Source organism: Hemiscyllium ocellatum, chromosome 30 (assembly GCF_020745735.1).
Source record: "Hemiscyllium ocellatum isolate sHemOce1 chromosome 30, sHemOce1.pat.X.cur, whole genome shotgun sequence".
In the NCBI taxonomy this organism is placed as follows: domain Eukaryota; kingdom Metazoa; phylum Chordata; class Chondrichthyes; order Orectolobiformes; family Hemiscylliidae; genus Hemiscyllium; species Hemiscyllium ocellatum.
In genome coordinates this window covers 26,005,114-26,027,110 of record NC_083430.1, presented here as the reverse complement: position 1 = coordinate 26,027,110, position 21,997 = coordinate 26,005,114, and the positions used below count along the sequence as shown (strand labels likewise).

Genomic DNA, 21,997 nt, shown 5'->3' with positions numbered 1-21,997 from the left:
AGTGATATTGGATTGGGAGATGCAATCCATCTCCACATGTGGCACAGTTGTCAATTAGAGATGTCAATGATCATAGATTTTTAAAAAACTTTTTTGGTTGGTAATAATATTTTAAACATCAACTGTACCTGATAAACATATGTAAAATGGGTTTGTAAAAATTGTGTGCAATGGGATGTTTACACTAGGATCAGTTTTATCATCATTTAGAGTTACAAACAGTAATTAGGCCAAATGGTCTGCCCTTATTGGAACTGAAATTGGTCACAAAAAAGGTGTAAAGCGCCAAACTTAGTAGAAAGTGTGTGTACGGAGCAGGAAAAATCTTAATTCACTTGAATAATTACCAGTGAGACAAGAGAAGCAGTACTTATTTTTTTTAAGTTATTGAAAGAACATTTGCTTTTGAATACAAAAAATGAATGTTTGACTCATTGGTACAATTTCAGTTAAGATTCACACAGCGACATGGTCAGACTAGATATCAATAGAATATAAATACAGCTGCTCATGTAGCCCCAGTGGTCAGTTCAAATGAACAAAAGCAGCATAAAAAAGTGAGAGAAAGGCCTCGCTAGCAACTGCTGGTGTGGCCCAACATAATAATCATCAGCTGCTATTAAAGTGTCCTTTATACTGCTTACAAGATAACAATTGTCTTTTACAACTTGCATGTGCACTTTTTGTCATAATTATTTGCGTAACTTTCAGCAGGCAAAAAATGAACAATCTTAAAAATAAGTAAAACTGTACATCGCTCCATTTTTTTTTCCCACTTTAAATACTCCGTGAGGTATCCGTGATTTCTAACAAACACTGCAGCATTTGTCTTGCTTACACAGCAAGTTTTCTTTTGAAGGGTTGTTTTGTAAATGCAAGTTTGTTTTTTTTAAAAAAGCAGTAGTTCAAATCTTCATAGAACATGAACACATTTAAATTTCCTTTCTTTTTAAAAGCATTCTCACTTCCCTCAGACACAGAGGTCATGGGAACAAAATATGGATGTTTTATCTACATAAATATTCACATGAAAAAACTTTTAACTTACAAAAACAAAAAAAACAGATAAGGTACAATGATAAGGCAGCATCAGACCACAATTAATCTTTTAAATGGTGACAACAGTACTTTTTTTTGTAGAATATCATACATCTGGTGGCTTCCAAAAGAGGGCGTGTAAGTGTGTGTGTGTGTGTGTGTGTGTGTGTGTGTGAGAGTGTGAGTGTGAGTGTGAGTGTGAGTGTGAGAGAGTGAGAGAGTGAGAGTGAGAGTGTGTGTGGTGTGTGTGTGTGTGTGTGTGTGTGTGTGTGTGTGTGTGTGAGAGAGAGAGTGAAAGAGAGAGAGAGGGAGAGAAAAAGTGACTATTCCACCATATTATTTACATTATCTTCTGGTGCTTGTGTTTTTTGGGGTGGTTTTCTTTGAAGGTGTTGGGATTTTCGAAGGTTTTGCAGAACTTTTTCTTGAGCTTGCTTGGGATCCTGCTGTGCTGGATTCAGAAATATCTGAACACATTGATTGCGTTTCCAAAAGGTCAAAATCTGAAGCATCACTGCCACGCCGACTGTTTGCTCTGCTGCCAGCACGACTCCCAGCTCGACTCGTTGGCCTACTTGGGGTCCTTTTAGAATCTGTGGATGACAAAGCCAAATAAACATATCAAAGTTATTATAAGTTGCTATAAATGCTGGCCTTGCCCTGTACTCAAAAGTGGTATCTTTTGCAACACTTTTTCTTTGTCTTAAGAATTATAAATTGTTTTCAGTTTTCCCCGTCCAATTATTGTCTCAGTAGGAGTTCGTGGCTTGTTCTAGAATTCTTCTATCCAATATTCACAGGAATATCTCTAGAAATCCCAATAAACCTATTTCCACTAGGGGTACTGCATTTAAAAGGCATCTGGATAGGTATATGAATAGGAAGGGTTTAGAGGGATATGGACCAAGTGCTGGAAATTGAGACAGATTTGGTTAGGATATCTGCTTGGCATGGACGAATTGGACCGAAAGGTCCGTTTCTGTGCTGTACATCTCTAGGACTCTAATTCCTATTTGGACCACTTTCTGGCAGAGTGGATAAACAAGTTAGGCCAAAGCACTGAAGGATGATGACAAAGAACACAGCAATAGAAAGAGAGGGGTAAAATTGTGCTAGGTTGCAGTCATTGAGGATGTTAATCACAACATTGACTGGAGGTGACTCAGATCTTGCAGAGTGAAAGCCTGTTGAGAGACCAATGTGAATCGAAGAAGAAACCATCTTCAAGGATTTGAGAGCAAAGGGAAGATGGAGGGGATATAGTAGCTCCCAGGTATAATAGGAAATTAGAATCAGTTTTGGAGGAAAGGAAAAGTTGATGACACTTATGAAAGAGAAGACGATACTACTTGAGATAAGTAAACCATTTACATCAGCTAGCATGGAGGTCAGAAAGGGAATTTAGGTGCTCAATATTTCAGCAAAAATGAGATTTTGTGGTCGTTTTATGGTCAAGGTGAGCTCTTTGGGTGTGAGACAAGATGGAAGTGAAACTGAAAAATAGATTAAAAGCAGCTCTGAGGGGGGTTTGGCTTTGTGCACAAGATGGAACAGCATTGACAACTGAACAGAAGATCTCAAACTTAGCGTCTAAGAAATTCTGAGCTTCTCACTTTTGTTCAAGTCGACAGTGGATGGAAAAACGGGGTACTTTGATCTACAAGATGATCCCAATGTTGACAGATGACAATAAACCTGAATGAGTTTTGCTGTTGTTCAGCCAGATCAGGCAACTGATGACAAATTTAATTGTGTACCAGAAATGGTCAATTCCTTCTCTTTGACTTAGAAGTAGGAGTTAGACTGATGTTTTACTGGGCAAAACAGCAAAGTAGAAACAAGGACATGAGACTGAGCAGATTGCCAGACACATCCGCTTGTATTGTTGGATCTAGGAGCCTGACTAGAATAGGCTCTTGGAGGAAGTGAAATGGAATCAAGGTTTAGTTGTGGTTTTATGAACAAGATGAGTTCTGCAGACATGAGGCAAGATAGGAATAATGGAAAAAGGGAACCAAATAGATGTAAGAGTTCTTAGAAATTATTAATAACACAATTGGTAAGTTTAACTGTGATTAAGGAGATAAAAGGGGACAGGCAAGTGAACTAAAAAAAATAGGAACAGAAAACATGCTACACAACTATTTTGTTATTCTCATCTTCCAAGTTCTGCTGTCTGTAGAACAATTTATCTGAATACATGAATTAGGTCATCTGCTGGCTAGTTCTGCCGAGTATATTTTGTTACATTAGCACACAGTCATATGTAACAGTAATATATAAAATATTTACACGTGCATGCAAGATCAATTTCAAATGCTTTAAGTGAAAAAGAACATCGACATTGTGAATGAAGGGTTCATCACTGGAGTTTCAACAAAAATAATCTTGCACCTTAAATCTTTCTGAACTTTCCAAATCCACTATGACACACACCAAATGATTTCGGGGCAATTCCCATCCACTCACCAGAGAGGAACACCCTTTTATCTGTAACTAAGCCCATGATTAGTTTCATCACATTCTTTAGAACTCACCAGTTTTGCTGGATTTAGTGGCAGATGTGTTGCCATTGTCTCCAGTGAGCGATGCTTTACTGGAGTGGTAGCTTGGTCGTCTGAGTTTACTCCCCTGTGTAGGTGTCACCTGATTTAAATTACAAATTTTCTTTTTAAATGCCAAGAGAAAACTGACTAAACAGCAGTAAAAAAAATGCAAATAGATCCACATCATACATAATTGAACATTACATTACTTTCTAATGATTTACAAATGGCTTCAGATAGCGAATAATAAAATTTATTCAAAGATGGTGCAAACTTTCAGGTGGGGATTCAGGAAATCACTGCTACAACAAATCAACCTAACTTGGGGTGCTGTTGGTCTATTCAGCTGAAGTACCACACCACATACACATATACAGACTAATGAAACCTTCCTGACATATTTCAAAGCTCTAGTCCAAAATATTAAAACTAAATGATGAAAATTTACACAAAGATTTAATTTAAAACTTGATCCACTCACCAAGCAGAAAGATCAGAAAGTGCAGAGAATATTAAACAAAACTTATGCTAAAAACTGTCACATTAGTGGCTAATATAATGCAAAGTCAGTTCCAAACAACAAAGGTTGTTGTGCTCTCTGTTGGGTTTGTCTTACATTTACTGTCCCATCTGAGGAGTCCACAGGTATTTTTTATAAACATGACAACGAATGAGTGTGATCTTTGTTTCTAAAATTGAAGGTAATGGGATTAAAACCAACGAAAGGACAAGGTCAAAGAAAGATGATACATCAATGCAGTATTGAGGGAACTTTGCATTGCCTTTTATGTGAAGTGCTCATTTTAGGTTCTGTCTACTCAAAAGGTTCCATGGAAGAGAAGCAGATATACTTTCAGTACTTATTCCACAACTCCAAAACAGACAAATTTGCTATTTATCTACTGTGGGACTTTAACGTGTAAATAATGACATTCACTACATTGTCCCAAAGTGTTTAACAGCCATTCTGATTATGTATTAAAGCTGCTGTATTAATATATAGTGACATAGGTCATGCCCAAGAATGTCAAGTACATAAGAATTTGACAATTAAAGATTTTCAAGTACTATATGTTTAACAAACAGAAACATACACAACTGGTGGTTCTAGATTGTGGTGTAAATTCTGGCACACAAATTTATCCTGAAGAGCAATCACATGAAATTTTTCAGATTAAAAAGTCGTCCAGAAACACAGAAACAAAATTGCAGGCAGCAACATTCCATCAATTGGACTCATCAATTGCCAGTTTGATCGAAACATATACATTTTGATACAAATTGAGGCCAAACAAATAAAAGTGATTGTGATGATGAATCCTAAGCAGATGTTGAAAATATCACAATTACTCCTGTACCTCAATCTGAAAAGTATAATTCAGTTTGATTGCTCTGCAGTGAGAATTAGTGAAAATATTTCAGAAATATCAAGTCAGGAAAACACTCTATTATATGGAACTATGCTGAGTTAAAGCCTTCCAATTTCCACATGTTAAAGCATATGCAGCATATAGCTTGTGGAACAAACATGTTAAAAGCATAGTTTGTGACAGAGCAATGGTAAAATGTCAGTGAACCTGCTCCCTAATAGAAGATGGTGGTAGGTTTAAAAATAGTCAGACTTCAGAGAATGCATTCAGTGCTTAACTTTCAGTAACTCCACCATGACAGGCAGTCAGCTCCAATTCTCTTCTCAATACTCTCAAATTTTCTCCAGAGGAGCCATTTTTTAACCATGATCCTATCTCATCTCTTGCTACTTTTTTCAGCTGTAAGCATCAAGCTGTTCAAGCAGGGATTTCCGTTTGATCATTGCCAATACCATGCTCCTTGATCAGTTACAAGGAAATGTGTTTTAATAAGGTAAGATGGGACATTTTCTTCTTCCCCACAAATCTCTATCAAAAATATTGCAGACTATAAACTATTCTTTGCTTTAGGGCACTATCTGATTCATCCTCAGTATCATTAATATAATTAGCACCAATTTTCCAAAGTAAATAGACAAAAGATTTTAATTTGGATGGACACACAGTTGACTTCATTCTGGAATAGAAAATCTATTCAGGTAGTTGAGAATATTTATTGCCAAGTAGTAAAAAGGAATTCAGGATCATATATGAAAATATTAAAATTTTATTAGTACTGTTGATAAGTATCTAGCAGCCATTATTAATTCCACATTTTCATTATTTTTGTCTTTTTAAGAAAAATGAAAATTGATTGCACAGCAGGGGACAGGAGGGACTGTGATGGAGAGGATAAGCAGCAAAATTTTCTTTCATTTGTTTCTTTTTCTTAAACCACATCTGGAAGTAACATTTCTGATTGGTAACCACTCAATATCATAAGGCTGAATAACAAAGACTAAAACTAATGACAAAAAGAATCAACTTAACAAATTTGTTTGAGAGGTTTAGTGAAAAAGCACACAAAACTGTGGAACAGTCTTTTCCCCCCAAAGGTGTTGGGTTTAAATAGTTTATGCATAAACTATTATTCCTAGGTCTACTTTGTATTGTTTTTGAACTGTAATACCTAGCACCTGAATTTTAAAAAAATCTGTTTGAAGATACTATACATTGACAATTAAATACCATTTTCAAATAACAGTAAAATTTAGTAAACACATCACCCACTTCTTGAAAGTACACCAAACTGTACTTTGGTTAACTGGGAAACAAGCACCACTCACTGACCACTGCTCTGTAAAACGTCAATTGCCTCCGGCTATTAGCTCTTGATGGTTTATACTGTACCTCAATGCTCGGGATCTGGAACACATGGGAGTCTAGGCACTTAGTGGGAGTAGAGGCTTTACTGTTTGTCAACCAAGGTTTGTCATAACAACGGGTGAAGGTCTGTGAGATGGAGAGGAGGGCAGGAAGGAGGGAGAGCAGATTAAAAACAAAATGGACAATGGATGGTGAAAGAAAAAGGGTTTAAAAGGATAGGTAAGAGAACAGGAAGGGATAGGGCAAATGTTAACAGAAAATTAACTTCAAACAATGAAATGGTAAAAATTGTAAATAATAAACAAAGGTAAATGAAAACTGTAATAACTGAAATATGTGAAACTATGAGAACAAATTGACAAATTTCAAGGATAATGTACACCCTTGTAAAATACTGAACAAGATGCTTTTCGTTATTCTCATTATTAAACGTGTTCAAAAAGACTCTCGTTTATCAAAACTCTGATCACTTCAAACAAAACATAAATCAACAGTCATTTTTGAGTCTTTGCATTAGAAAGATGTTTTTGTACAAGTCATTATGGGTAAATTTAGTTACTTGTTAGATAAATACGATACTTCACTTTTTTCTTATCAGAAGAAATTTCACTAATGTTGTGGCTCAAAAAGTAATAGAAAATTGCAGTGGAAAAAAAAAGGACAGGGGAATTAAAATGTGGATTCAAACAGCTGCAGTTCAGACTCTGATTTGCCCTACATCTACTGAGCTCTCATCATTTCAAACATACATTCTTGTTCAGTGTAAGGGTGCCATCATCATTTAAAAATGAATGCAACAAAATGAAATGGCATGGGATTGAATATTGACATGGTAGACGCATGAACAGCTCTTGTGTTTATGAAATATTAGTAATGAACAACACTTTAAATTGTTTTACAGAATGACAATGGTAGGATTTTGTTGTCCTGATGTTGCGTTATCATTCCAGTTTCTTGAAATGGTTTCAATTATGCAACAATAGACATCTCGGTAATGACACCATCACAATTAGTTTCCAATTCCATAACTGTTTTGAGGCCATTTTAGATTAGTTTAGATTCCCTACAGTGTGGAAGCAGGCCCTTTGGCCTAACAGGTCTACAATGACACCCAGACTCATTTCTCCCTGACTAATGCACCTAACACTATGGGCAATTTAGCAAGGCCAATTCACCTGACCTGCACACATCTTTGGATTGTGGGAGGAAATTGGAGCACCCAGAGGAAACCCATGCAAACACAGGGAGAATGTGTGTGTGGTGTTTGCATAGTCGCCAGAGGCTGGAATCGAACCTGGGTTCCTGGCGCTGTAAGGCAGCAGTGCTAACCACTGAGCCATCATGCCACCCTGCTCTACTGTCTAGTGATTCATCAATTCTTCATAGCTTTAAAAAGTCAAATGAATTTATCATGAAATGTCAGTGGAAAAAGAGCAGTGAATATATTAATAAAAATGTTACACACCATTGTCATTAATGACTTGAATGTCTTTTGCATTACTTGCTCTTCTCCATGACGCTTTAAATTAAGTTAAGCTTGACATTTTGCTATTTTTGCCTGTGTTCTAAGGTCTTAGAGATACCCTGGTTACTGTACAAATGGCATTAGCATGCAAGACCAAATAGATCTTTTTATTGTACCTATTATACATATTCCACAAAGAACAGTAAAAAGAGCTTTCGGTTTCAAGGTTTCTGCAAAGAAAACATTTCCTCTTTTGTGGATCTCAAATTATACCCATTGTACAAATATTAGCACAACTGCTAACTATCTTTAATGGTCTCATGACACTGTCTACAGCTGTAGTGATAGTACCATGTTCTTACTTAAAAATGCAACCAGCATGTAAATAATACAGATATTAAAAAGTTTTACTTTGTTGCGATTCGGACGGTTGCCAGTTTTCAAACTGTTCCAACTACAACTGAAGAATTAATATTAAAACACTATAGCAGTATAAAACTAAAATGCTTACTCTGTTTCCACTGGCTGGAGTTGCAGGTGACGATGGCATGGAGGTACAACTATGGTTACTGTGGCTGGCACTGGAGCTTGAGCGAGTTGGAGATGCAGCCCTGGAAGAAGGTTTAGATTTACGTCCCTTCAATCTGAAGGCAGCCATACCCTGAGAGGCTCCTTCTGGTAAGATAAATTTCTCCCGCAGTTCTAAGTTGGTTCGTCCCCTTGCTGAAAAAAAAGTACATTGATACTGCAATTTATATAGTACTTGAAGGAGAAAGAGCCAAACAAGTCCATTTAAAATAGATATCTGTGAAATCAGCAACCGACATGACATATCAGAAAATGGAACAGCAAATATAAAATTAATGGATGTAAATGATAAGGAAACTACTGATCATGCAAAACTTTCATTAACTTTGTTTTTCACAGCAATGGATTTTAACTATTTATGAACTAAGACAGATAACATAATATACATCTGTAAAGGTTCGGTTATCTTGTTGCTACTTCTCTTTTCCCACCAAATCAGTCATTAGCTCATGATTAAAATCAATTGCTAGATATGCCAATTTATTACGGCATTGGATGTGATAATGGTTGAAACATTTGTAGAAACAGAATCCTGATGAATAGGTGGAAAGCCAGGTTTACATTTCAATTTTGCCATGCTACATGCACTTCTCTCATTTGATCACAAAGCAACATTCTGGGAATTCAAGAGATGTCCATAACCTGGATTGAACCACCTTCTCAGCTGGAGGCAAGAATACGAAATAAGGATAAATCAGAAAACATATACACTTCTTAAAAACAGTATCAAGTGAGATAAGTTGTGACCCTGATTATAAGAAATTTTTTAACCGTTTAGAAAAAGATGTTTGCCCCCAGGTTATTAAAGCACTTCAGTTGAAGTGCTTTAATAGATTTTGTATGGTCCTTACTCAGAGTTTTCTTCAAAGAGAATGAACTTAAATATCATGAACTCCTTCAAAATAGTAATGTATGCGTTCATTTCTTTGAGCTCAAGTTTTATCAGCTCACTGAATTAAACTAATATTGTAAGGAGTAAAAAACACAATGAAAAATATTTCATAAATTAACAAGCGAGGGTATGACACAAACCAGAATCTATAACAGTGATCTGCAGCTTTTAGGACTGCATATATACATAAAATCTGAAAACAAACAATTAGTGAAATAGTTTTTGTGTATGCATTTTGTTGTCAAATAAACTGACCACAATTAAATGGCAAGTTAGTGACATTTCATAACTATCTAGATTATCACAAAGTCAAGACTCATTATGGAGACATGGATAGGGTAAATAGACAAAGTCTTTTCCCTGGGGTCGGGGAGTCCAGAACTAGAGGGCATAGGTTTAGGGTGAAAGGGGAAAGATATCAAAGAGACCTAAGGGGCAATGTTTTCACAGAGAGGGTATGGGTATGGAATAAGCTGCCAGAGGAAGTGGTGGAGGCTGGTACAATTGCAATATTTAAGAGGCATTTGGATGGGAATATGAATAGGAAGAGTTTGGAGGGATATGGGCCGGGTGCTGGCAGGTAGGACTGGATTGGATTGGGATATCTGATCGGCATGGACGGGTTGGTCTGTTTCCATGCTGTACATCTCTTGGACTCTAATTGAAGCTCTGATGGTACAAAGATGTAATCCGTGCAGTCAAACATTGTCTAAAGAATGACCAGGAATATAGCTCAGAAGACTAGGAATTGGGAGCTGCTAATAATCTCATAAGCAAATTTTATATGTGATATTACATTGAGAAAAATGTTGAATGTAGCAATGGCACGATCAATTTAAGTGGATGCCGACGAGCAGATTCTGGCTCAATTACAAAACCGATGGTTTTGGTTCAGTATTTCTGGTGACTGAACATTCAAACGCAAATGAAGAAGAATCAAAGAAATAAAGAACTTGATTGAATCAAGATGATTTGGACAAAATACAAAGTAACAAATATTTATCACCAAAACTGCAAAATTATTTTGACATTTGCTCGTTAGAAAGCAAGAGTATGAAAGTTTGATTAAGTAAAAGTGGCAGTAACACTAAAGACTGGAGTTTGCAATGTGTAGATAATTAACAGAAACTTCAGGAGCTAAGTGAGGATATTTCAATATAAGCGATGCATTCCATTTAGAAGACCATGTGTACTTTGAATATGTAAAATAGCAGTTTGATAAAGAGATGGGTAAGGTGTGTATAAATGAATTCTCAAAGCAAAACAAATCTCGAATTTTTAAAACAATGCTTAATAAATAAATTATTTACTAACTTTTTTTTTTAGAAAAGGTGTCTTTCCATAGGCAAGTTATTTCTGGCTCAAAAGATACCTAACCTCTGTTGGTGGGGTGCATTACAGAGTCACAAAATGTGCTGCTAACTGAATGATAGCTAGTGAAAAGGAATGCCTATTGTGAGCAGATCTGCAGGAGATAGTTTTAACTTCACCCTAAGTGAGATTTTGTGCTGCCCTGTGGTAATCTTAGCAGTGTTCAAACAAAAATGGCTCAGAATTCAAGTGTTCAGTAGAAGCTGGTGTTGAATTTCTCCTTATTTCACCATTCTAAATCAACCAGTCACTGATATCAATTGGTTGCATAGCAGATTTTAGAAAAGGAAACTAAATTATCATCACAACTTCTAGATTGTCGAAGTTGTGAGGTGAATCCAAGTTGTCAATCCAAGTCAAATTAATTGTTACCAAAACCAGCTTCCATTAAAAAAAAGGTCCAGCACTTTGCTTCTGGGTTGGCATCTGTATGATTAGATTTAAAGCAAAAGAAATATTTCAAATCGAGTGTAACAACTTAGAAAGTCTGAGTAGAATGGACTATCACTTATTGTTGAACACCAAAAACAGCCACTACTCATGGGGTCCATAGGCGAGTTCCAGACGGAGAGACAACTCATCCCTGGGTCTGTTTTATTGTCTGTCAGTTTCTACCTGTTTATTTATTTATGGGTGTGTTCTTTGTTTTGTAATCAACTTGCGCAGAGATGTTATTACACACCTCTGAAGCAGGTGGAACATGAACTCAGGCCTCATAACTCAGACGTAAAGATACTAGCACTGCACTACAAGATGCCCTGGAGTCTGTTTTATGAACTATTTCTAGATATTTCTAAATAACCTGTTCAGAGATATTATGACATACATTCTTGGAGCAAGTGGAACTTGAACACCAGTCTCCTCGCTCAGAGGCACTGTGCCACTGGAGGCCTTTGGAGTGGTTTTGTTTCCAAAAACAAAAAGGCATGCCGTGTGTGGGTCAGTTTTATTTTTTATCTTTTTAAATTTTTTAAGATCAATCAATCTGCTCATAGATGATGTTACACAGCTCTGGAGCAGGTGAGACATACTCAACAAAATTCTGTTTCAAGTTATGTACCTGGATTTTGCAGTCAGCAGCAAAGTGGGGGCACTCAGTGCTGACCTTGTAGAAACTTGCCTGAAAAGATCCAGTCATCTCTGTAGAGTAGATTTCTACTTTCTAAACTTTGATTTAATTAATTCTGGCACAAGCTATCGGGAACCTCTTGCATCCAGCAACAGTGATGGCATCAAGCAGGCTAAGCAGCCAATAACATGGATAAGTTCTGACAGATGGCAACCAGGAAGTGAAAAGCGGGTTTTAACCCTTTTTAAAAAGTAATTTGACAAATCAGAAGAAAGATTGGGACACACGTGGGATTAAGCTGGAAACAGAAATGCCATTAGCTTCAAATAGTAGTTTTTAAAAATGTAAATATTGCTAAAGACAGGACCATGCTGCTGAAGCTTTTTGTCTGCACTCATCAGAACAAATAATTTTAAAACAAATACAAGAGTTTACACTACAGGAAAAAGAATGTTGACTGGTTGGCAAGTTGGCTCAGATTGGCTGAAGTGTTGCTACGGAGAAGGTTTTTATTTTAAAAGATCTACAAATGTTTAATTACGGATGGAGAAATTTGATATTCCACAAATATAAACTTAGTTTACCAGTCAGAAAGGTAATTCAGCAATAATTATGATTTGGTTTGCTATTAAAAATAGTTGCATTTAATTTTTTCAGGGTTTTTTTTGGTGAGAATAATAGTGTAAGCAAAAAAGTCCATGTCAATTTAATGATTTCTGATTGCAATGCTTGCAATTAGAACTCAATGGCATGACTTATGGAGGAGCAAGAATCCATTCTAGAAACTTCAGGACTACCAAAATTAACTGCAGGGAAAGGTTTCAGAAGTCAATGTCAGTTTCACAGTTGGATTAATGGCAAACACTTAAGTTTCAGAATCATTATAACTGCAAAATCTGGGCTAACATTTTTCACCCTCAATTTAAATTTGTTTTATTTGGTTCTTGCCCTTCCTTAACATTATTTATCTGAACTGATCACTAGAGGGGCAGACAGTGTAACCTGAAAACCCTTTTTTTAAATAAAACAATTCCAGGCTTAACTTAATCCCCTAATTATACCTGTGTAAACGTGTAACAAATTGGGACAGATTATTAAATGCCAACATACGTGAAGCATTATCATCAGAAATATTAGCTATAAAACTCCATTTCAAGGTCACTATGCTGAAACATAAAACATTCCCAGATGGTCTGAAGGATAACTTCATACAGAGGTTACTTAGCTGTATGAAGAAAAGCTATTAAGGTTATCTTGGACCCACTCCAAAGGGAGTACAGAAGTATGTTTAGCTTCAGATGGCTTCAGTGAAACAGAACAAATGTAGAGCAGTTTTTCATGCAATTTGGAATTAGTGCATTTGACATAGCACACAGTACAGGTATAGCCTGGCTCCATGAATCACTCAATAACCAATTCGTATTTGATTTCATAACTTGCACCTTTCCTCATCCATAGCCTTATGATTGGGATTGAAGCAAAAAGTACTTCCCGCACAGTAAATAATTGTGTTACTTATTTCTCCCAGAAATAGCACACCCATTTTACTTTGCCTAAGGATTGGTTGAAGGAAGGCATTTGGAAATAATTTATGTTTCAGTCCGTCTCTATAGATAGGACAATGTTCACATTTTTAAAAAATGGCTGTCACAATTATTTATAAGACAAGAAAACTTAACTTCAGCATATTATTCAGCAAATCCCAAGTGAATAGTATGCTTTTTATATTAGAACATAGAACAATACAGCACAGAACAGGCCCCTGCTCTCGACGTTACACCAACCTGTGAACTAATCTAAGCCCATTCCCCAACGCTCTCTCATCATCATCCTTATGCTTCTCCAAGGACTGTTTAAATGTCCCTAATGTGGTTGAGTTAACTACACTGGCAGGCAGGGCATTCCACACCTGTATCAATCTGAGTAAAGAACCTGCCTCTGACATCTGACTTAAATCTATCACCCCCCAACTTGCAGCTCTGCCCCCTCATACAAGCCAAAGTCATCATCCTAGAAAAAAAAGACTCTCACTGTGTACCCTATCTAATCCTCTGATCATCTTGTAGGTCTCTATTAAGCCCCCTCTTAGCCTTCTCTCCAGGAGAACAGACCCAAATCCCTCAGCCTTTCCACATAAGACTGTCCCTCCAGGCCAAACAACATCCTAGTAAATCTCCTCTGCACCTTTTCCAATGTTTCCACATCCTTCCTGTAATGGGGCGACCAGAACTGACACAATATTCCACGTGAGGCCACACTAGCGTTTTGTACAGTTGCAGCGTGACATCATGGCTTCAGAACTCAGTCAACAAAACCTGACACACTGTATGCCTTCTTAACAGCACTATCAGCCTGGATGGCAACTTTCATGGATGTACATGGGCACCAAGATCTCTCTGCACATCCACACTACCAAAAATCTTTCCACTGACCCAGTATTCTGCCTTCCTGTTATTCTTCCCAAAATGAATCACCTCACATTTATCTGCATTGAACTCTATTTACCAATTCTTAGCCCAATATTGCAGTTTATCCAAGTCCCCCTGCAACCTGCAACATTCTTCCACATTGTCCACCACTCCACTGACTTCAGTGTCATTTGTTCTTTTGTATGGTAATTTGGAAAATAAAAATAAAACCACCTCAGGACACTTTTCTTGTGATTAAGGATAATTCACAGAAGATGCAAGATTTATTAAGAAACTCCCACCTGAATCAGGAAATGCAATTTTGGATAATGTCTGAACAATGTAAGCCATTCAACTGTTCGAGCTAAAAAATGTGTCACTGGAAAAGCGCAGGTCAGGCAGCATCCAAGGAACAGGAAATTCGATGTTTCGGGCATAAGCCCCTCATCAGGCTTACGCCTGAAACGTCGAATTTCCTGTTCCTTGGATGCTGCCTGACCTGCTGCGCTTTTCTAGCAACACAGTTTCAGCTCTAACCTCCAGCATCTGCAGACCTCACTTTCTCATTCAACTGTTCGACTCAGATGTTATAAAGCTGGGCACTCTATAGATAACGTATTTGAACTGATCAAACATTAACATTTATTTACATAGAAACTTGAGCTTTCTGACCAAACACCTTGTCACTTTAGGATTTACAATCAGCCCTTACACCCAAAGACTGCTCTGGTAAGCTATTCCACAACATCTTTATCTATTTTGGAAAAGTGCTGCCTGATTTATACTCGCATTTTACATTAACTTATGCCAACTAGCATTTCAAACCTTTATTTAGATGAAACTTTTAATGAAATCAACTTTGTTTCTTGATTCCTGCTCAGTCTTAAATCAAAATCCAAATCCAAATAAAAATTGCGTATTTACTTGATCAGAGTTCAAATTTAGGACTATGTAAATTATCATAAGTTAAAGTCAGTAATTAAAATAGTGAATTCTGAGAACCTGGCTGTGGTACTGTGTGCAAAAGATCAGCCTATCAATGTGGCTGAAAAAAAACAAAGCCAAAGCCATTCACAGGGAGGAGGGGGGGAAAGAAAAGTTGGACAGAGAAGAATTGCCAACCTATTGGAGACTGATTTGAAATCGAAGAATTCGATTCCGAACGTAACAATTTATTCCCCTGATGATGAACTAGAAGGAAATGACACGAAAATCTGAAACTCAATTAGACAGACTGATTGGAAAAGAATAGCAGAATCATTTACTTGGTGAACTTGCACATGTTAACATTAACAATTTTTTCATAAATAAATTCCTTTTCTTTCCAAACCATGCTGATCAAAATAGGCTTAGATTTTAAATTATCAGTTAAAAAGACTCAGAAGACTCTGAGCAATGTAGTATCCTGGAACTCCTAGGTGTTCTGCCAGGGATCTATAGGAGAAGCCTGTCAGTTTGAAGGTCTGAAATCAATCATTGAGAGGCATTTACTTTATGGGAGAGAATCCAACAGAAGTGTCAGTGGCATGTGGCGAAGCCTGGAAGCAAATCTTCAAATGTTCTATCAATAAAATAAAATTAATGAGATTTCAAAAAGGAAATAAAAATAATTTGGAAAGACTAAAAACAAATATCAAAGAAGGATAAGACAGGAAGATTGACAAGTGGAGAATAAAATATGATTGACATTAATTTGGGCAACAATGTGGAAAATAAAAGATTCTCAATACTCTTAGAAAGCAAAAAAATTAAGTTTGACCATGTAAGCAAATATGGGGTAAAAACAATTGCTACATAGAGTCAGTGTTTCAACTACCTAGTTTCCTGTGAATATATATTAACCAGTTAAATTTAACTTTTGCTTTGAAGGTTTTTTTTAATGACCATTTTTATTGAAGGTCCATTTCCATATGTTGCCATTCATTTCACAACCTGGGCAGACGTTTGAGTTCCAGGGCTCTTGAACTCAAGCTCACCAAGTTCAATAAACTTGATCAAATTTGTGACTTTACTTGCAGGGTGATGATAACAACAGCTAATTCTACTTCAGTAATTCTGACCCTTATGCTTGTCCGTCAACTAAGTTATGGATACAGAAGTTTGATGTGGATATTTAATTTTTATTTGAATCTTAATTTGATTAAATCAAATCTGCATTAATATTCTTGGTTGAAAATTTCATTTCCAAATATACATTTTAATGAGGCAATTTGGCTGTTTTCAGTGAGCCTCACATGTTTGAATATTTGAGATTCCTCTACTAGCAATGGTAGAGAAATCTGCAACTATTTGTCCCAATCTTTCAACTGAAGCAGGTATATTAGAGCAGCATGGTCATATAGGGGGGGACAAGAGAATGATTCTTTAAATAAAAGACTTCTTTGTAGCCGATGATCAAAAGAGGATGTGTGCGCAAATGATCAATTCTGGAGCCCATTCCCTAAAAGTTATGAACAGGGCAATTGCAAACTTTGTTTTAATTAAAGGTAGGACTTCTAATGATTTCTATCATACCTGTGCTTTCTTGTAAGCATGTGCAGGCACACAGATTTGCAGTATGTGCAAGAGCATCAAGTAGAAAATCATCTTCATCAGACAGATAAAACAGAGGAAATAAAAGTAGCTTATAAAGTGTTAGAGAGTTAGAAAATAGAATTCCAGAACCTTTAGTTCCTTACTTTAATATTTCACCTAATTTGAATACTTTCTTTTACGAGTTATAGAGTGACTTACATCTAATATATATTTCCAAATAAAACTAGAAATTTAGTGCAGGAAGCCATTTAGTTCATTAGGTCAACATCAGTTCTCTACCATACTATTCTAAAGTAAAATACACTGCTCTGCTTTCCATTCCTTCCCCCTATATGGCTCTGTATTTTCTTCTGTTTCAAGTATTTATCTGTTCCTCTTGCAAAAAATGGAACGTTCTTTTGTGCTGTATGTTTCAACAACCTGCCATTTGAAGGATTTCTCCCTAATCAATCATCACAGTGAAGAGAAAGATAATACCTTTGAAATTCTGGACAACATATTTACTAAATGTCATAATTACAATATTTCTCACTAAATTTCCTGGAGGCTTTTGGAAATAGTCACAATATCTCATTTCTCTAATAACTACAATTCTTTTCCAGAGACCATCCTGACAAAACAATTGTGTGTAGATCTTGTGGCTCTAACAACATTTTTATTATTGGATGCCTGAAAACAGACAGTATAAAATGTGGGCCTTAAACAATGCTCTGGATGAAATGATCATTCCTGGGAGTTAGTTAGTTCAGTTGGCTGGATGATTTAATTGTGATGCAAAACCTTGCCAATGACTTCAGCTGTTGTGCTGGCTGAGTTACCATGAAAGACTTTTCTTCTTAACCTATTTCCTGAGGTGTGCTGATCCTCAGGTTAAACCATCACTAGTTCTCTCTCTCTCTCTCTGATGACACGGCATCTAGTAAGACTTTTTAGCTGCTTTATTTTCTCTCAATACTATTTTATTAAACATAAAATTTGTCAGCCTTTCATTAAAATCATTGCATCCACTCACATGCTCACTTTTAGGGTACTGATTTTGAGTCCCCGCTATTCTGTTCTTTTACCCCAATCTTTCCTTTCCAGTGACTGCGCATCCACATACAGAGGATCCTTGATTATCCGAATAATATTGCAAGGTCCCGATGCTTGGCTAAACTGTGTTATCCAGCATTCAATTATCTGAACAAAATACTCTCCACCCATATTGTTCAGATAATTGAGTTTTCTCTGTATTTCTCAGTTTTCCTCACATCTATTACATACCAATAACTTGTCTTTGCTTTCTTGATAGGATCTATAGTCCTCATCACTGTTGGCTAAGCCCTTTTTTGTGATATGTGATATTTCCAATTGTGCTCTTCCAGCACCACTAATCCAGATATTTCCAGTCATGCATGTAAACCCAATAAGGTCTACTATTTCAACTTTAATTGTACCACATAGATGCAATTACTCTAAGTTATTCAAAATTATGTTGTCATGATTCCAGGAAAATTTCAAAGTCAGTCTAAGTCTGCTTTCTGCAACTGTTATTATAACTTTATGCTAAAACACAAATGAAATATCACTTTATTACATAGTTTTGAAACGACATCAGCAAGAATCAACTCGTAAAACTGATGTTATAAAACACAACTTATAATTTCTGAAAATACCCATCAATAATAGGAGTTTCATCCTTATTTGACAGAGGCAAAGATACAGGAAAATGAATCAAACAATTCCATGTTCTTTTTTCCAGGGAGACAAGAGAGTGTAAAAGCACCTCAAATCTGAGGTTCAAATACTGAAGGGCATTCTTCGTATCTTATTCAGTCTGTTATGATTGTTTATCATCTTACCTCTAAATCGCTTCGGACATAGTGTGCCATGTAGTAAATAAATAATGTCAGATCAATGCAGAACGTTGCAAGAGCGATAGCTAATGATAGATGTAGAAGAGATATAGCATCCACACACATTTGATCTTACCTCTGCAGGGATCATTTTTTACTAAGAATTCATCCAATGCCATCCAGCCTCCTCCAACACGGACCATTACTGTGCTTCGCAGAATACGCACCAGGCGCAACTGCTGAGAATCTCCAAACTGCAGATTCAAAAAATTGAAACTTAATTCTGAAGCACAGAAACTGCAGTTTCTCAAATAAAAACAAAGTATGGCTGATGCTGAAAACTAAAACAAAAAATAGAAAATGAACAAACACAGAGCAGGTCAGGCAGCATCTATGAAGGGAGAGACAAAGTCAACATTTTGCGCTGAATATAATCCTTTTGAACTGCTGGAATTTCAGTTCTGAAGCATAATCTTTTTGATGCTGTGAGGCCAGCTGAGTATCTTCAATATACAAAATGAGGAAGTGCTGGAGAAACTCAGCAGGCCTGAAAGCACCTGTAGACAGAAGAATACTGAGAGTATGATAATGATCAGAACCTGACCGAACTGGGTTTGAAACACTAACTAGTTTTCTCTATTGGAATGCAGTCAGATCTGAATTTCTCCAGCACTTTCTGTTTTTGTTTCAGATTTCCAGCATCAACAGTTTTTAGTTTTTATTTGAGTATTTCTAGTACTTTGTCTTAACTGACACATTTCAGGTTCCCATGAGCCAATTTCCACCTATTATGCATTTCCACCTCTCATTTAACTAGGAAAGGGATGCCCTATGCCAATGTTGTTCAAGCTGACTACTCAGTGCATTGAGCTGAGTGATTTTGTTTTAAACTTAATAACTACTCCAACACTAGACCTAAGCTAAAAATGGTGAAACAGCTTAAAAGTAATTTGGTAGAGGAAAAACAAGGTGATTGGACTTGAAACTGGCCATGGGAAACTTTTGTAAAATTTTAAAATCAATGAAATAAACATCCCATTATGTCAAATTATGGGTTAATCCATATACAAATTAATGATTTAAACCAGCAGCTGTACCTTAGAGTGAAAATCCCTTTACTACTGTCAAAATTTAACTGTGTATGATTTGATTTTTGCATCCTTCACAATATATAACTACTGAAAACTGCCCTACAAAGTTTGCACAGTTTAGAAACATAAAAATAGTCGAACTTAACATGTTGAATATTCATGGCTTTGATAAGAACATTTGGCTTTTAAAGGATTAATTGCAATGGAGTTGTTCTTTGATATAATTTCATTTGCTTCATTATGAGTAACAGTGCAATGCTGGTTTAATCCATTTAATCGACTTACCAGTGGTTCATTTCACGCGAGGGCCATTATGGCAAATAAGTTCATCCAAGTTTATGACCTTACGGATTTGATTAATTTATAAGGAGGCAGGTTTCATTTGTAACTTTGAATGCATCCCAAACTGAACCTTGCCCTGCAGGTAGTAATTGTATATTTGTGCTAACGGAAGGACTAAGATAATCAACTTTTTATTTTATTATATGGGCTTAAATAAGAATTGCACCAATCAGTGCTTACTAGAATAAATTATTATTTTAGAGGTGCAGGAACAAGATACATAGAATGGTAATGCTTCCATTGTGAACCATTAAATAATAAATCTAAACTTACTTGCAAGTTACTTCCAAACACAGTTCTCTCATGTGTTAATTTGTGAGCCAGTGTGCTCCACACAAATTGAACCAGCAACCCTGCATTTTACTGCCATTTGTGATGACATCATGTCTCCTTTCATCCACTGCATTATAAAACCTTGCACATAATTTTTCTTCATACAAAAACAACTTTGATGATGCAGCAAAGTTCTTCAGAGGTTTAATTTCAAGGGGTGCAGAACCTAAGCTGAATGCAATTTTGATTTCCCATGGAAATACCATTAACAACTGGCAAAGGATTCTGCTTATGCATAAACTGTCCAAATTTAATCTTCAAGGAAAGGGTAAATTCAAACAACTATTAAAATATTAAATAATATTTGCAGGATTTCTTAAATATGTACTTTATAAATAGCCCATATAATAAAACATATAGTTGAGAGAATAAGCAATTATTGACATTCTTCCATGTCAGAAAAATATTAAAGTAACTAACATACCCAGGCAAGCCTAACAAATTGGAAGCCTTTCAAAAGGCATGAAAGAATTTCAATAATCACCTATTAAGTTATTCTATAAATGTTCAAACAATAAGGAATTAACAATGCCCATGGATTTGTTTTACTATATGCAATAAATGAAAGCTATTTCTCCCAAGACAGATCTCACTGAACCTTAATGCGATTAGCAGAGATGCAACAGTTATTTAAAATAATTGTAGGTTATGCGTAGACTTCAAGTACATTTTTCTTTTAAGATAAGGCAAACTTACTGTTTCTTGGAGTTCTTTGGAGATAATGTACATAAATTCATGACCAGACAATTATTTTCAGAAACAAAATAGGTTAAATGGTATATAAATGAACAGATCCAAATGTAAATTATGCAAGAATTATCACTGGAACAATTTTAAATATGATTTTTTTGGGAATGAAACAGAATTCATTACCAAATAAATCTTTAAATAATTATATGCTTATCAAGGGATAACTGTCACATCCCTACTACTTACAAAACGGCATGCAAATTGGTGATTTGCTATCAAGTTAATTAATGTATTGGTAAGCAATCTGTCTCAGGGTAAAGGCATCTCACCAGACTTGTGCAAACATTAGACTACAAATTGATTACTCCTGCAATCCATGCATATTAAGATATAGACATTTTGCAATTGTGCACAACTGAATGTAGTTATTTCTAGTAGCCAAATAAATACCCACATGGATTTCTTTATATTTCGTCTCACTGAATAAATCTGGTAGCAAGATATTCTCTGATTAAACATCACACAGTGTTCCTGAATAGTTATCATTTGTGTAACTATACAAAGATACTAAGATCATACAAAGGTGCGATAGACTACCCCAAGAGGGAGTTCTGATAGATATAAACATTTACTGTTGCAACTTTGGAAAATTTTAGAATTCAACAGTTTGAAACTCCTTCATAAATGACATACATGTCAAATTCAAAATGCTGAATTTGTCTTAAAATAAAATCTTCTTTGAAAATGATCTGAAATGCTGGCATAATTGTGTTGCACATTGTTGAAAGGTGTGATCCTCACAACTAAGTCAAACACTACGATATAGTTTCTTTTGTATACATGAAGATCGAATAATAGAATTTTACAAAATTAATCTAACAATCTTAGATGACACCTAACTTCTTATTCATCTGCCCTCAAAAAATTCATGCACGTAGTGTGGATTGCATTTGAGTCAGTCAACAGGTTCCTGGGAATAACACCACAAATTGATCAACCAGAACACAATAATGTACCAGATCTCCCACAGATTAAAGCTATGAATGTTACTGAAAATTC

At 36.0% G+C, this 21,997-nt stretch overlaps 1 protein-coding gene across 12 annotated transcripts in view; it reads right to left on the bottom strand.

Moving 5' to 3' along the window:
- Positions 1-362: 362 nt before the first annotated feature.
- Positions 363-21,997, bottom strand: part of macf1a (microtubule actin crosslinking factor 1a) — a 536,531-nt gene continuing 514,896 nt past the window's right edge. For 7 of the 12 annotated variants that reach the window (XM_060847668.1, XM_060847670.1, XM_060847674.1 and 4 more), the window contains 5 exons: positions 18,619-18,736; positions 8,296-8,507; positions 6,344-6,445; positions 3,576-3,684; positions 363-1,631 (listed from right to left, as the gene is read on the bottom strand). In XM_060847668.1, coding sequence (XP_060703651.1) covers positions 1,384-1,631; positions 3,576-3,684; positions 6,344-6,445; positions 8,296-8,507; positions 18,619-18,736 — 789 coding nt within the window. In that variant the 3' untranslated portion in view covers positions 363-1,383. The remainder of the gene's footprint in view (positions 1,632-3,575; positions 3,685-6,343; positions 6,446-8,295; positions 8,508-18,618; positions 18,737-21,997) is intronic. The other 5 variants (XM_060847672.1, XM_060847673.1, XM_060847677.1 and 2 more) reach the window with 1 other exon arrangement.